The following is a 14,628-nucleotide window of genomic DNA, read 5'->3' as shown; positions in this document are numbered from 1 at the left end:
AAAAAAAAAAAAAAAAAAAAAAAGAAGATATATATAAAAACAGCTGTCTCTTCTGAGCTTACTATCTGAGAAGCTAACAGGCCATGCAAAAAGTTCTGTGCTAATGGATGAACAAACTGTTATTTTATTTATTTTACTAGGGAGCCAGGCATGGGGAAGAGGAATGGCAGAAATAAACAAGCATGAGGGAGTTAGGGGAGTCTCTGAAAGGAAGATGATCATGATGGAGGACAGTAGGTGAGGCTAGCAGTACAGGGACTGAGAAGCAAAAGGTCAAAGAGGTAGCCATTCAGAAGACAGAAATAACACTCAGATTTCAAACTGTGATCAGCAGACTGCTGCCATTACTTGTGTCCAGGACTCTGAACTTGGAAGGCCCCAGCTAGGTGCCCCCCTGCTTATGGAGGCCACCTCCCAATAGCAGGAGGCCCTGGTTCCAAACCACAACCCACCCAAGTGGCAGAGAAGAGCAGCACTTCTCACCTAACTGAGAAGGGGCTAAACAGCTAATCGCCTTCTGAACTGCTGCTCAAAGAAGGGTACTGAATCAGGGAGAACAAGTTTCAGAGAAAAATAACCTGGTAAATTTGAGCAGTATTCTGGTTGCAAAAGGACAAAACCACTTTTGAACCCTGGAAACTGCACCTGGCTTAGTCTGCATCTTTGATCCTGAAAGACAAGTGAAATTTTTTCCTACAATTTCTAAACCCAAATCCTTCTTGGTACTGAAAACAAACACAAGGAATTTCAGGCTCTAAAGAGAACATTTTGAGCAACTGGGCTAAGGGCAAAAGGCTAGTCTCAGCACGGCTCTGAATCTGAAATAAGAAAAACTGCTGGACCCCACTGCTGCATTACTAGGGACTCCACCTAGCATGTTTATTATGATGTCACAAAGCTCAGGACATGGTTAAATTATGCCAAAGACCTTTTTATCTAACACTTATTTTGTGCTCCTTCTGATCAAGCCGTCAACCATGTGTTATAGTCTGCAGGGACAGACAAAGTCTCGGGTTATACAAGCACTCAGCAAAGAGATATGTGAGAATTGCCAAAGCAGCCATCTGACCTTTTCCTTTTTTTGGCTTCTCTTTTCAATTTTAGCCCCCACTTTTGCCTCAGTACTCTAAGGGCCCATTCACATGGCATGTTAGACCAGATCACTTTTTAGTGACTAGATTTAACTTGTTGCTAATGTGTGATTTAGCCAAGTCCTGGCTAAAGTTCAGGCACAGGTAAAGTCCTGGAGGGCCTAATCTGTTAAACTTACACAGAGTATGCCTAACAGAGGTGGCAGTGTCAAGAGCAGCAGCAGTCACCTTTGGCCCAATAGTCTAGTATAGTGGTTTTCAACCTGTGGTCTGCAGGAACCTCAGGTCTGCAGACTGTGTCTAAGGGGTCCATGAAAGATGACTATGATAAATCAAAAGTATGTGAATAGCCATATTTACAATTCAAAGGGGGGTCCATACCTCCATCTGAAATTTCCAAAGGGGTCTGAAAATGAAAAAAGGTTGAAAACCACTGGTCTAGTCACTAACGCCATCAATCAGTAAGTGGGAGATATGAGTTTCATACCTTTTTCAGCCTGAAGTTTAAACTCTTATCTCCCACTTTGCAGGAAAGTGGCTTAACCCCCAGGCTCTAGTCTAGGCTATGCTTATGGCACTCTTCATCTCTCCTGTTGAAGTTGGCTCAGCCAAAGTACAAGAACCATGGAGCCAGAAAGATATCAAGCAAGAGGAAGCCTAACTGTAAATTCAATGAGGCTTATATTTCTGGGTTCTGGCCTCTGGCTCTAATGTTGTTTTTACATTTTATCCCATAATTATTTCATACAAAACATATAAACAGTCCTAGGAGAAAAGACCAGAGGCCATAAGCCAGCTGGGCCCAGCCCATAGCTCAGGGGTTAGGCCGCTTTTCTGAGAAGGGAAAATGTGAATTCCAAGTTCTCAGGGTGGGAAAGGCTTAGAAGCATACTTCACATTTTCATGTATGAAGTGGCCTAATCACTAGGCTATTGGGCAAAATGCTAGCTCTTCCACCTTGGTACAATTCTGAAAGGGCACACAGTCTGAGTCAAGTTAACTCAGGTAGGTATGAATCCTAAACCCATACTGGATACAGACTTTGCCCTGGATATTGCCAGACTTTACTTCTGATGTGTGGCATGTTTTATAAGTTAATAGTATGAGTTTTACTCTGAAGCCTGCATTTACTGAGGAGAGACTGAATGCATGAGTGAGCACTCTACTAAAGGCAGGAAAAAAAATGGTGCAAAAGCCATCAGACAGACAGTAAAGCAGCAGATAAGCTGGTCTGACAGAACTCTGATGATAAGGAAGACCCATGGGTGCAGATAAAAGGATGCTACTATAAGGGGCACATAATAGAAGTGTCATCTTTGTATCAGTTACATCTGAAACTTTCCAGCACTGTCACTATTAGGCTTACACTGACAGTTATGTAATGCTGGTTTATGCTTTACATTAACATACATAAAGTTTAGTATAAAATGCCAGGCAACACTCCACAAAAGGAGATTTTTGGTTTATAGTATCATGTCATACACTACATTGAGTTTACCACATTTGAAGGAGTAAAGCTCCAAGGTGAAAGACCTACTGTACACACAAAGTTGTACTGATTAGGGATAAGCTAAATGAACTTAAGCCAGAATTTACTCTGACATAAAAGGCACACAAAGTTGAACCAAACTTCCCTAACATCAGCTCAACATCACACCTTCAGTTAAATGGGTGCATCTTTGTTGCCTACAAAAGCCCCAAATGATCGCATTTCAGTGGAAGGAAGATGACTCCTAGTGGCCCAAGCAAGGTCTTTGACAGAAGCCCCCCCGCCACCAAAAAAAAAAATTCTGCACGCGGGCAAAGAGTATATATACCGCAGGAGATATGATCTGTAGATAAAGATAGTCAGACAAAAAAAGGAACCAAACAAAATGCATTTATTCAGAAAGGTTTGAATGCACTCAATAAGTAATAATGCCTGAGTGAATTCTAGAGAAGTTTATGTCAGGAGATAAAGCAGATCCAAGGCAATGGTGAAAGAGCAGGAAACTAAACCTTGGGATTTATTGACACTGTATGGAAGGAATAAGCAGGAGGAACCCATTGAAACGTAGGATTATGTTTTATATACAATTGTCTTTTTAAGTAGAAGAGTGATATCGAGTGGTGTCAAGCATCAGAAAAGCTGAGACCTTGCCTGTCACTAATCAGGAACTGAAATAAATCCATTTTTAATCTTTGCTTCTCCTGAGAAAGTGTTAGAACCAATTTTTGGTCACTGCCCCTTGCAGATATAAGGCTCCACCCCCATAACTGTACAAGCAGACTTCATTTTCAAATTAGCCTTAAGCTTTAGCGAGGGGCATGAGAATTGCTCCAGCTCTACTTACTGAGGAGTAATCATCTGCTCAAAAGCCACTAGTGTGGGAACATATAATTCTCCATTTGTTCATTCAGGGCTATGAAAGGAGTGGAAGGGAATAAGTCAATAATATATAGCAATGAAGGCCAACCTTTTCAGCAGGTGTGCAACAAATTAGCCAGGGACCCTCCTGGAATTACATTACAAACCCCTTCCTCTGCCCAGTCTGCTTTCTGCTCTGTACCAGCCCAACCTCCTGTTCTCCCTTCTGCTTCTTGCCCTATCTGCTGATGCAAGAGCCTGTCCCCTCCTTGATCTTCTGCATGTGACACAAAGAGGTTGCCTGTGCCACTTGTGGCACTCATGCTGCAGGTTGGCCACTTCTGATTTAAAGCATGAAATATATGCATGCTGAGTGCCAATATGCTTTGGACATGTCACAGGCAAGGGGATGAGGGCTGTGATGCAGCCATCACATTCTCACAGTAGAAAGGAACACTGTCTTTTCAACTGGCAGTCTGCACCACTGCCAAGTCTCGTTTGTCCTCAAAACTCTGAGATCTACAAAATTCTAATGCTGATCATAGTGAAGTCCTACCTTCCCAGAGTTTCTACCCTAAGCATTAATCCCCTGGAAGAGATAGATGCCAGGCACAACACACCACAAGACTAGCAGCAAGGTTGTCTGGGTGCAATGTCAAAAACACTAAGGGAAAGTGTTCTATTGGACTGTTCAAAGCAATGACCACCTTGCTCTGGGTCACAGTCTCCAAACCACCGAGGGGTTCCTCCTGGAGTTGGCACTTATAGCTAAGAATTACCCACCCTACTAGTTATTACTACTTAAACACATACTGCAGGGCTGTTGGTTGTAGCCATGTTGGTCTAAGGACACAGGCAGGCAAGGTTCTTTGGGTAGATGCAATATCTTTTATTAGACTAAGTAGTTGGAAAAAGGTACTTTGCAAGCTTTCGGGCACAAACACTCCTCCTCAGGCATTGGGAAACTGCTGCTGTTCTGAGATCTCCACATTCTGGAGGAGAATCTGGAGGAGAATTCTGCTCATTCTGGCGGGTCACTGCAGGAGTTCTTTAGGGAACCCCCTGTGATCTGTGAAATGAGCAATGCAACCCTGCACTAACTGAAACACAGAACTCAAAAACAGCCTTTGCTGAGGCACAGGTGTATAACTGCATATCTAATGAGGGACTTTGGGTTGGATATTTAATCCTATTATTGCTGTACATGAGGAGGCCTATGGCATGTTCTGAACATACGTGGTCTACCCTGCTTCTTCCAAGTGTAGAACTGGTATACACTCCAGCTTCTAATGAAAATGCCTTGCCCATATATAATGATTTTTTCTTGTCCAACCTAATGTATTATATTTGAATTGCCTATTCAGTGAGCAAGCAGAGAATCATGACCGAGACACGATGCTCAAAATTTGGACTCCCTTAATCATTGAGACAGCTGTGTTTTCAGGATTAGCCAACCATTTTAACAGTCTCTGATGTAGCTAAAACAATGCCATAGAGAAGATCTAAAATTGAAAGCGACTGACACACTCCAGACTGGCAGAGACAAAGAAGGGACCATCAAACCCTAGAGAGCTAAGCCTTGCTCAGATTCACTCTAGCAGCCGGTTACAGAGGGCAAGTACAGGGCTTGCTGAAAATTTGTGGAGTTGTAATGAGCATACAGGAGATGGTGGAGGGAGGCAGGGAGGATGGGATGGCCCAAAAAACAAGGGAGTAATTAACTATTCTACAATACTCATTCCCTAGCCCAGTTCCCTGTCTTGCTATAGTACTTAGATGAGAGCAGGGGGAAGCCAACAAGACATTAGAGTCAAGGATGGCAAACAAACAAATGCACTTTCTGGCAACAAGTTGTGAGATGTTACAGTGGTCATTGTGTTTTTGTAAGCTGAACTTTAAACCAATGGTTCCCAACCTTTTTCTTACCCCGGACTGGCAATATACTAAAGTGCAGTTTAACTACCAGCTGCAAACATAACTACTGCAGAACTGCTGCCAGCTGAGCAGCAGAGCTGCCATCAGTAGCTCCCCCGTCTGCTTTGTCACTTCTTTTGCTCCCAGTCTCCTGGACAGTCAAAATGCCTGAGACTGAATTGATTCAATCTTTGCAGGTTAGTCTAAGCTGCATAGATTGTCCTGATAAGCATGTGAACATTCACTTCTGATTCTGGAAATACAGCCATGTGCCTGCAGTGGCCCAGGCCAAAAGCTGGGGAGCACTGGAACACACCACCCTGCTCTACTGGAGCAGACAGTTTAAGCCAAGGCTAGCCCACTGACCTTGCGAAGGGGTTTGCAGGGGAGGTGCAAAGCATCCTGGGATGGTAGGGGACTGTGAGCTCACTTGAATCTGGAGGGGATCTGGGGCAGTTCAATAAACAAATTTAACCTAAATCAATTAAGTCTGATACTACATCCATCCAGGTTTATCTTAAACTAATTTTGGCCATTTTGAAAGTAGTTTATGGGCACTGAACTTCTATTGTATTACAGATCTGAACCAGTTTCCAATCACTTACACTGGTTTATGCACAAATTCTGTCCCTGGCCCTGGGGTTTCTGAGAGTTGCAGTCCAAACTACAGTCAGTACAGTTATGTAGGACTGCTTCCCCTGTTGTCACATACTTCATCAGCCACCATTTTTCTTACGTCCTCTTTTTATAAATTTTGCTTATTAACAATGGATATATCTTTTTGTCAGTCTATGGAGCATGAGGTGAAATTAATGTTTATCAGCATTTACTGATAAAAATAACATCCTACGAAGCCTATATATTCTTCCCTTGCAATCCCAACAGGGCACGAGATGAATCTACACATGTAGACATGAGACTATGAAGCCACATTACAGGGAGCAATTCTATCCAGAGGCAGCAGAGGTAAAGCAGGAAATATACATTGTTCAGGAACATGTGCTACTGCTTGAACATAACATAAAACAGAAGACATCAAACACCCCTGTAACTTTTCCCCCTCCCTTAAACTGACATCCTTAGTTAAAATACTGAAAATAGTTGTACTTACAGGGAGGTCTGTAAAGGCTATACCTGTGGGGGGAAAAGATATTAGAATTAAAAAGACAAAGGATTTTCCCCACTTGCCTACAGCTTTAACATGCTATAAAAATATTACCACACAGCAATAAATCCTAGCTCTGTTTCCAGATTTAGCCACTCGTGTTTTTAATACACACTCCCCCTTCTGCCCACTGCTTGGACCGTGTGATTTGGGAAAGATTCAAGTAAACATCTATGGCGTTTCAGACATTCTCTCCCACCAGTTTCAGTGTATTAAGCTTCACCAAAGCAACCCTTCTTTCCTTTGCTTCTCCACCCTCTCAAGATAAGACACTGGTACCTATGAATCCACTAGAGCAAGCCAATGAAGACACACTTTGGCTCTGGAAACTTAAGTGCTCTAAATATTGCCAAGGTCTGGCCTGGGGTTCCTCATTACCAGATACAGTTGTGGAGCTGAGCATTAAACTCCCCAGTACTGTTTCCAGAAACTAGATCTTGCAGCAATACTGGGCTAAAGCCTGAAACAATTTCTCAGATGTGCAGTCATGGAGAGGATGGCTTCTTTCTCCACACCAATGTAATATTCGCAACTGTAACAAGGTAGATAATATTTGTGTGTTCTTTTAATTCAGTTTGATAAGTCAGAAAAGAGGCAGAAGTTAAACAGAAACAAAATGCCTTATATTTGCTAAGAAAGGATAATAAGTATATCCAGCCAGAGCTGCTGGTTTTCATCGAAAGTTACAAGTCACCAAATCAGGGGAACAGAGAACATGTAAAAGGCTGAGGCATCTGCACCATACATTCCTGTGCCTGAGGCATATTGTTAACTACTTCCAAATTCTACTGAATAGGGGTGCATCAATAAAGATTTTTTTGGCTAATATCAGTAGCCAATGATTAACCAACCATATTGGCTGATGCCAATCCGATAACCGATATTTAATAATAATGCAAGATATTTTAAACTACTGACACAAATAAACCTTTTTTGTTTGTTTGTTTTGCATTTATAACACACATGCCTCCTGCCTACTCCAGCTCTCAATGAGGAAGGTGGTGATTGCCTTATTCCTACACATACTGCCCCCTCACCCATGGCTCCTACCTGCAGCCCATGCTGCTGTACTGGGCAGGCAGGGCAGACCCTTCTGTGGACAGTGATGCTGGGCATGTTTAGAGCCCCCGAACACACCACTGCTGGGCCCCATGCAGCTGAGTTCCCACGGCCACCAGGGTGAAGCAACTTTTGCAAAGGCACCCAATACCCAGCAGAGCAGAATATCCCTCACACTGTGCCCTACCCCGGCCACCCACGTGCAGCCCAATATCTCCATGGCAGCCCTGGTGCTCAGACTCCCGCTGCATGTGCAACATTGTCATGGCAGCAGCCAGTAATGGTCCTTTTGTTGCTCAATGCAGTGCCCTGTGACCGCTCCCTGGCGCCCCCTCCTGCTGCTTGCTAGGAGCTGTAGTCTGCCACAGGCTCAGGCACCGGATTACACTCACCAGGGTGCTCCAGGCACGTGGCCATAATTATTGGCCACAACAACCAAAAAAGCCAATAGCCGATAATACAATTTCTCCTATTATCAGTGCCAATCTGACAGCAAACCAATATATTGTCCGGTGTACCTCCTACCACTGAGCAATTCAAACAAGAGTTTTTAAATGCAGCAGCAACTCACCTCTGCCACAACAGCCCCTGCTGCAGTGTTAGGACAAAAGAAAATCAACAGCACAAGGAAAGGACCACTTAAAAAAAGCTGTAGTAATGTAGACTGAGTGAAGGCACCCCCCACCCATTACAGGAAAGGGATGGGGCTGCTGCAAGACCAGCTCTGCATGCATTGAGCAGGCTGCAAAAAACCTTTGTCTTGGCACAACTTAGGTAGGTCCCTACTTACAAACTGTTCGCCGCCTTTTGGAATATCTGGGATTAACAAGATACCCTGACACTTCCGTGATCAAAGCTATTAAAACTTCCAAGAGTATAACTACCTCACAAGAGTCCAAATACATACCCTCAAATTTCTCCTTTGCTCATGTCTTCCCTTAAAGCCAGAGGTGGAATGTCTAAAGCATACCTAGACATTTCAACACGTTGCAACCACTGTGACATGCAAAAATCTCCTCCACTCCTGAGAGTAGCAGCCCCAACCATCTCAGCTGCACTTCTCTGAGACTGCTTTTTGGGTCTTCAGTATTAAGTTTATGGCAACAGCTCTCAGGGACAGACCGCAATCACAGCCCTGGTAGGACTCTGGCCCCACAAGGCCCAAAGGCTATGAGTAGCTGAGTCCACAGGATGCCAATTTTTCTAGTAAGCAATGCTCTTTGATTACACCCAGTAATAAATCAAGAAAATGGTTAGTGTTGAAGAGGAGAGACTTGCTTTCCTGGAATGGCAGAGAAACCCAACTACTGGTATAAAGAAAAAGTGAATCAGCATGCCTCAGTGATTGGGCCATGTCAGAACTAGATACACTTGTTTAGGAAAAAGTCACAAGTTTTCCCATTTCCCTGCTGAAGAAAAGACAGGTTAGACTCAGAAACAATGGGTGCGTGGGTTTCTAGCCACTATGAACTCATCCTGATATGGTAAATACCACATGCTTTGCAAACACAGAATTGTGATACTCAAAAAGAGATCAGTTATAAAAAATGAAATCAAGACTAGGAGTGAACTAGGTTGTTGCTTCCAGATCCCAAATGTAAGCATTCTAGAGACAACAAAACACATTTTAACCTGTTAAAGAGCAAGAGAGTCTCTGTGCTATTTACTTTTAAGGTTTAACTATTTATTTGCAGAATACTTTATCCAGCCATCTCAAAAAGGATGCAGGGACTATTTGCAGAAACAGATTCACGATTCAAACAAACTAAGAGAATCTTGGACTGAAATCAGCTGAACAGCTTAGTGGGCCACAAGGTTAATTAACACCACCACACAGTATGAAGCATCTTTCTAGTAGACAGCTTCACTGCAGTCTAACAAAATTAAGGATCTATATGCAAAACACATCTGAACACATGGTGGGGGGAAAATTAAATGAAGATTCCCCCATCTGATCACTTGCCTTGTGCTGTCTGCCCACTCTGCCTTCTGTGTATGGTCTCCTACCTCTCTCCTTCCCTTCCCCCCCCAGTCTCCCCACTCACGTGCTTTCCCTTCTGTTTTCTGCAATTTTTTCCTCCACCATATTTGGTTGGTTTCCCATTTGATTTGGCCAGCTGGCTGAAAACTTGTTCACATCCTTACAACAAAATTAAATTAACCTGCTGATCTACAGCCCAGCTGGAACTCCAGGGCTCCACCAGGGCTATGTCAGTTACATCCGCAAGATACGATTTTCCTAATAGCACTTCAGCAGCCACACAAGCAGAAATTATGGCCAACAGGCTGGCAGTACTACAGCTTTCGAGGTAGCTAGATCTCTGCTCATGTTCTGCTTCAAAACATGCTGTAGAGCAGGTCTCTCAACAGGAAATGGAATTACACCCCCAGTCTACAACAAGGGAGTACTGAAAGCGAGTATAACACAGCACTTGCACAGAATCCCAATTTTGGCAATCTCGGCAGAGATTGCTAAACCACGAACAGGACACAGAATGAGCTATTCCCCACCATACACAGAGTGACTGTATTCTGGAAGAATGATGCAAATAGGCAGCCTCTGCACACAACCATTTTTCAATTGCACTGACAGTGTGCTTGAAATACAATATTGGGTCCTCCTAGGTGATGTCCTCAGCTGAGAAAGGCAGCATTTCCAGCATGGATTAATAAAATGTTCAGCTGTGGGATGGCTGGCTGCAGGGCCAAATGAAGAGTCAAATCAATGGATGCTTCAAGGGACAGGACCACTTAGCCAGCAATCAAAATGATGACTGCAACACCCCAGCATTTCATTAACCTTTCTCAGAAGGAAGCTGCTGAGCTAAAATAAGTCACCTTTCTATGCTCTAGAAAAAGGATCCTGGTAGATTCTGGAAGGATGTGATCACAGATGGATCGTGCAGCCCCCTGCAAACCAATCATGAAGTTATAAGATGGAGGTGCTCGGCTTTCCACTTCATTGTATATTTTTTTCTTGCACTAGAAAACTATTTTTAGGTAAATTATTCCCTTCTCAGGTTTACATTAAAGAGGCTATGGAATTGTATGCTGTAGGAAGACAATACCCAGTACATTAGCAACCTATTTCATTCACAAGTGTCAAACAACCCCAGATGAAGGAATAAATCTATGATTTGATTCTTACAGGGAGAGCCTGAGATTAGTTATAATTATTCTCTTAAACATAAATTTGCAAGAGATGAGAGAAGAAAGGCTAAAGATTGAAATGGGGTGGGGAGAAAAATCAGAAGACATCTTCCATCTTAGTGCAGCCACATGCTTTAAGACAACGAATGTTCATTGAAGAGGACAGAAGTAATTTTAAATGATTTAAATATTGCTTTGTCAAGACAGTGACTCATTTTATGATATAATTTTACATCATATAAAAGAGGTTCTGCTTCCTTTCCCCAGTCCTTGGTACATTTTCCATTTAGACATGTGAAAAATGCAATAGAATAAGGAAGGGTTGGAGATGTTTCAAAGCCAAAATTTTACTTTTTCTTTAAAGTTTATATATTAGGGACTTATTTTAAGTCATTTTTAGTAACTCAAAAAGACCTACTATCAAGAATCAGTAAGATCATAAATCTCTTACTGGGATGAAGAGCAATTTGGCACAAAAATATATGGCAAATAATGAAAAATTGCTGTGAAATTCACCAGTGCTTAAAAGCTGAAACTACAAACAGTGAGGTCTAGCATCAAGCCCCTCCACTGTAGTGCAAGAAACAGATTGGCATATCTGAATTCCAAGATGGGATCTCCCCTAAGTAGTGTGCCCCAGTACAACCCCTTAAGTGCCCCTAGTGCAGAGGTGGGCAAGGTCCTGCCCACAGGCTGGATTGGGCCCACGGCAGACTCTGTTTCCCAGCAGCTCCTGCCCACGTCACTGTGGCTGGTTTCCAAAAAAGATAAGAGCAATGGGTCTCCAACCTTTTTGAGTAGGAGATCACTTTTTGAATTAAAAAGCAAACCATGATCTAACCTGCACTGCCACCACTTGCCCTCCCCACTGTACAGATCAGTCTGTGGAGAGGAAAGAGCGGGGGCAGTTCGAGGCAGAGGAATTAAAAATAATATGGGGGTACACCCCCCCAGCAGGTAAGTCTGTGGGGGAAGGGGTAGGGGGAAGGGAAAGGGCCATGGGGTGGGGCAGACTGAAGCCCCAGTGGTGAGGGAGGGAGCAGGGCACAGGCAGGAGCAGAGGTTGGGGGGAGTGGGCCTGACTGGTGGGACAAGTGCACTGTTTGCCCCCCATTACTCCCAGCCCCTGCTCCCTCCCTCACCGCAGGGGCCTCAATCTGCCCCTCCCATGGCAGTGAGTGAGGGACTGGAACAGGAGCAGGCCCTGAACACCCAGGCAAGAGCGGGATGAAGCTGCGAGCAGCCCATCTGGGGGCGCAGGGAGGAGGGGCACGTGCCCCCAGATCTGCACGTGGGGCAGGGTGAGAGCCGCAGGGCCGGACAGCCTAGCACCATCCCGGTGCCAGCCCGCCCTACCCTGCATGCAGATCCAGGGGCATGCACCCCTCCCCCATGCCCACTTGGGCTACATGCTCCCCCCTCCCTGCACCCAGGATGAGCTGCTTGCGGCTCCATCCCACACCCGCCCCGGCTCTGAAGCGCCAACCCCTGCTCCACTGCCCCCCTCACCACTGCTCACAGGCCCCTTCCCACACCTGCTGCAGCCGCCGGAAGCCCGCAGCCCTACTACTGCCCCACATGGCGGGGGGGCCCTGGGGCTAAGTCTTACTGGCCCCCTGCCCTTACACCATCTATGCCCGTGTCCCCTGCCACTGGGTGAGTAGGGGCCCAGCTAGGCCAGGCAAGTTTTAGAGCCTGGGGAGTTCATCCAGGCATGTGGGGTGGCTCCCGCTGCTGCGCACACCCTGCCAGAGGCCTGGAGGACACGTGTCCCCCCAATCTGTCCGCCGGGCTCAGGGTGCAAAGCCCAGCATGCAGCAGCAGCCACCTCTGCCCAAGTACAGATGCAAAGGGCACGTGGTCTCCGGCCTTCCACCAGGGTGCGTGCAGTGCAGGAGCCCCCCTGCACAAGCCACCTAGACCCCAACCCTTCCCTGGCCTGGCCGGGTCCCCACTCACCCCTGCCCCTGCCACACTCCCTCCCTCACCACAGGGCAAAGGAGCATGGCTCACTCAGCCTGGCCCCAGTGGCAGGGGGTGCAGCTCAGTCCATCCATGTGTGTCCCGCTGTTCCTGGACTGCAACCCAGCCACTCCAGAAGTGTGTCCCGCCCTCCTGATTGCAGAGCTTCTGACAGTTGATCTCAGTCTGGGGGTGCTGAGTGTGTGTACGCTCAGCCCTCCTAGACTGAGATCGACTGTCAGAGGCTCCACAACTCATTAATCGATCAAGATCCACTGGTTGGTGACCACTGGACTAGAGATATACCAGTACATCGATCCATATTGTATCGGCACTGATAAAAGGAAAATTGACATTATCAGCAATTGGCATTTTTGGTTGATGTGGCCAACAATGTGACCGATAAATGCTGCGTGCATGCATACAGCTGCAGCATGCACACAGCCAGCCCGGCAGCTTGGAGAGTAACGTCTCGCTGGTAAGACTGTTGGGGGGAGGGGGGAGGGCCCTGGCTTCAGACCATGTCATCAATGCCGCAACATCCCAGCCCCAGTTTCTAAAGCAGCTTCATGCCCAGCTGTGTGCCCTGCCAGTGCTGCTGGGGCCAGCCTCCATGGAAACCCTTGCCCCGCACTGTCACAGTCCTGGCATTCCTGGGGCTTCCATGGAAACTAGCCACAGCAACGCAGGCAGGGGCTGCTGGGAAATGGAGTCCAGCTTCCAGCTGGATCTGCCATTTTGCCCATCCCTGCCCTAGTGAAATATCTTCTTTGCTTAAATGCACTTTGTATGTTGAATGGGTGGTATGGCTCACACAGTTCATCTTGCCTTATCCAATTTGTCTTCTAGCTAATGTTGAGAACAGAGTCCATTTAGAATCAGCCAGAAAGGACTGGCTGTCCTGTCCTTGTGGAGGATCAAGGGTTCATTCCCCATCATATCTACTATAATCATTATTAATCACATTTTAAGTGCCCCAGCATGTGTTTGGTACCTCACTAAAAGATAAACCAACTAGTTTCCAAGCAGCATTGATACTAGATGTTCAATGCAGAAATACCTACTGTCACGGGCTAGGGCCTAGGAGCGGCCGTGATCCTGCTAGCACCCCCTTGCCGTGGCAATTAGAAGATCCAGCACCCTCTAATTATCGTCCGCCACGTCTTTGATCTTATAGTTATGATGGGAGGCTGCCTTTGATCTCCTAGTTTCTATGGGTGACCTGGCGCACCCCAGCCTTATGGGCTATGCGTGCCTCCTACCTCCCCTTTAGCACGCCCCAAGCCTCGCAGCTCTTCCGGAAGTTTTGGTGTCTCCAACCTTAGACTGGCCCCCCCCTTGGGCCTATGCCACGTGCTTCCCGTGCTCTGGTCCTCGGTGGGGCCTTCAATCTTAGACTGGCCCCCCTTGGGCCTATGCCACGCGCTTCCCGCGCTCTTCCCCTCACTGGGGCCTGTCTCTGCGCCTCTTGCGCTCTTGCCCCTCACGGGGCCTGTCTCGTGCCAACAACCGCACCTGGGGCTCAGGTGGCACGCAGCTGTGCCTGGCCCCTGCCCCTTGGCTCTCTCGGAGCCTGCTCCCATGCTCTTGCGCCCTTGGCTCTCTCGAAGCCTGCTCCCGCGCTCTTGCGCCCTTTGGCCCCCGCAGAGCCTATTCCTGCCCCAGCCCTGTCTGGGGCTTTCACCAGTGCCCTTGGCTCTCTCTGAGCCTATTCCTGCGCCAGCCCTGTCTGGGGCTTTCACCAGCGCCCTTGGCTCTCTCTGGGCCTATTCCTGTGCCAGCCCTGTCTTGGGCTTTCACCGGCGCCCTTGGCTCTCTCTCAGCCTATTCCTGCGCCAGCCCTGTCTGGGGCTTTCACCAGCACCCTTGGCTCTCTCTGAGCCTATTTCTGTGCCAGCCCTGTCTGGGGCTTTCACCGGCGCCCTTGGCTCTCTCTGAGC

At 46.5% G+C, this 14,628-nt stretch overlaps 1 protein-coding gene across 2 annotated transcripts in view; it reads right to left on the bottom strand.

Annotated features, from left to right (window-relative positions):
- The window catches only part of RANBP10 (RAN binding protein 10), a 240,360-nt gene that overhangs the window by 43,308 nt on the left and 182,424 nt on the right, over window positions 1-14,628 (bottom strand). For both annotated transcript variants that reach the window (XM_019505877.1, XM_019505876.1), the window contains exon 5: window positions 6,464-6,486. In XM_019505877.1, coding sequence (XP_019361422.1) covers window positions 6,464-6,486 — 23 coding nt within the window. The remainder of the gene's footprint in view (window positions 1-6,463; window positions 6,487-14,628) is intronic.

The sequence above is a fragment of the Gavialis gangeticus genome, unplaced genomic scaffold (genome assembly GCF_001723915.1).
Source record: "Gavialis gangeticus isolate Ggan-Ray unplaced genomic scaffold, GavGan_comp1, whole genome shotgun sequence".
NCBI classification, from domain to species: Eukaryota; Metazoa; Chordata; order Crocodylia; family Gavialidae; genus Gavialis; species Gavialis gangeticus.
The sequence above is the reverse complement of the archived record's forward strand: the minus strand, read 5'-3'. Positions and strand labels throughout refer to the sequence as shown.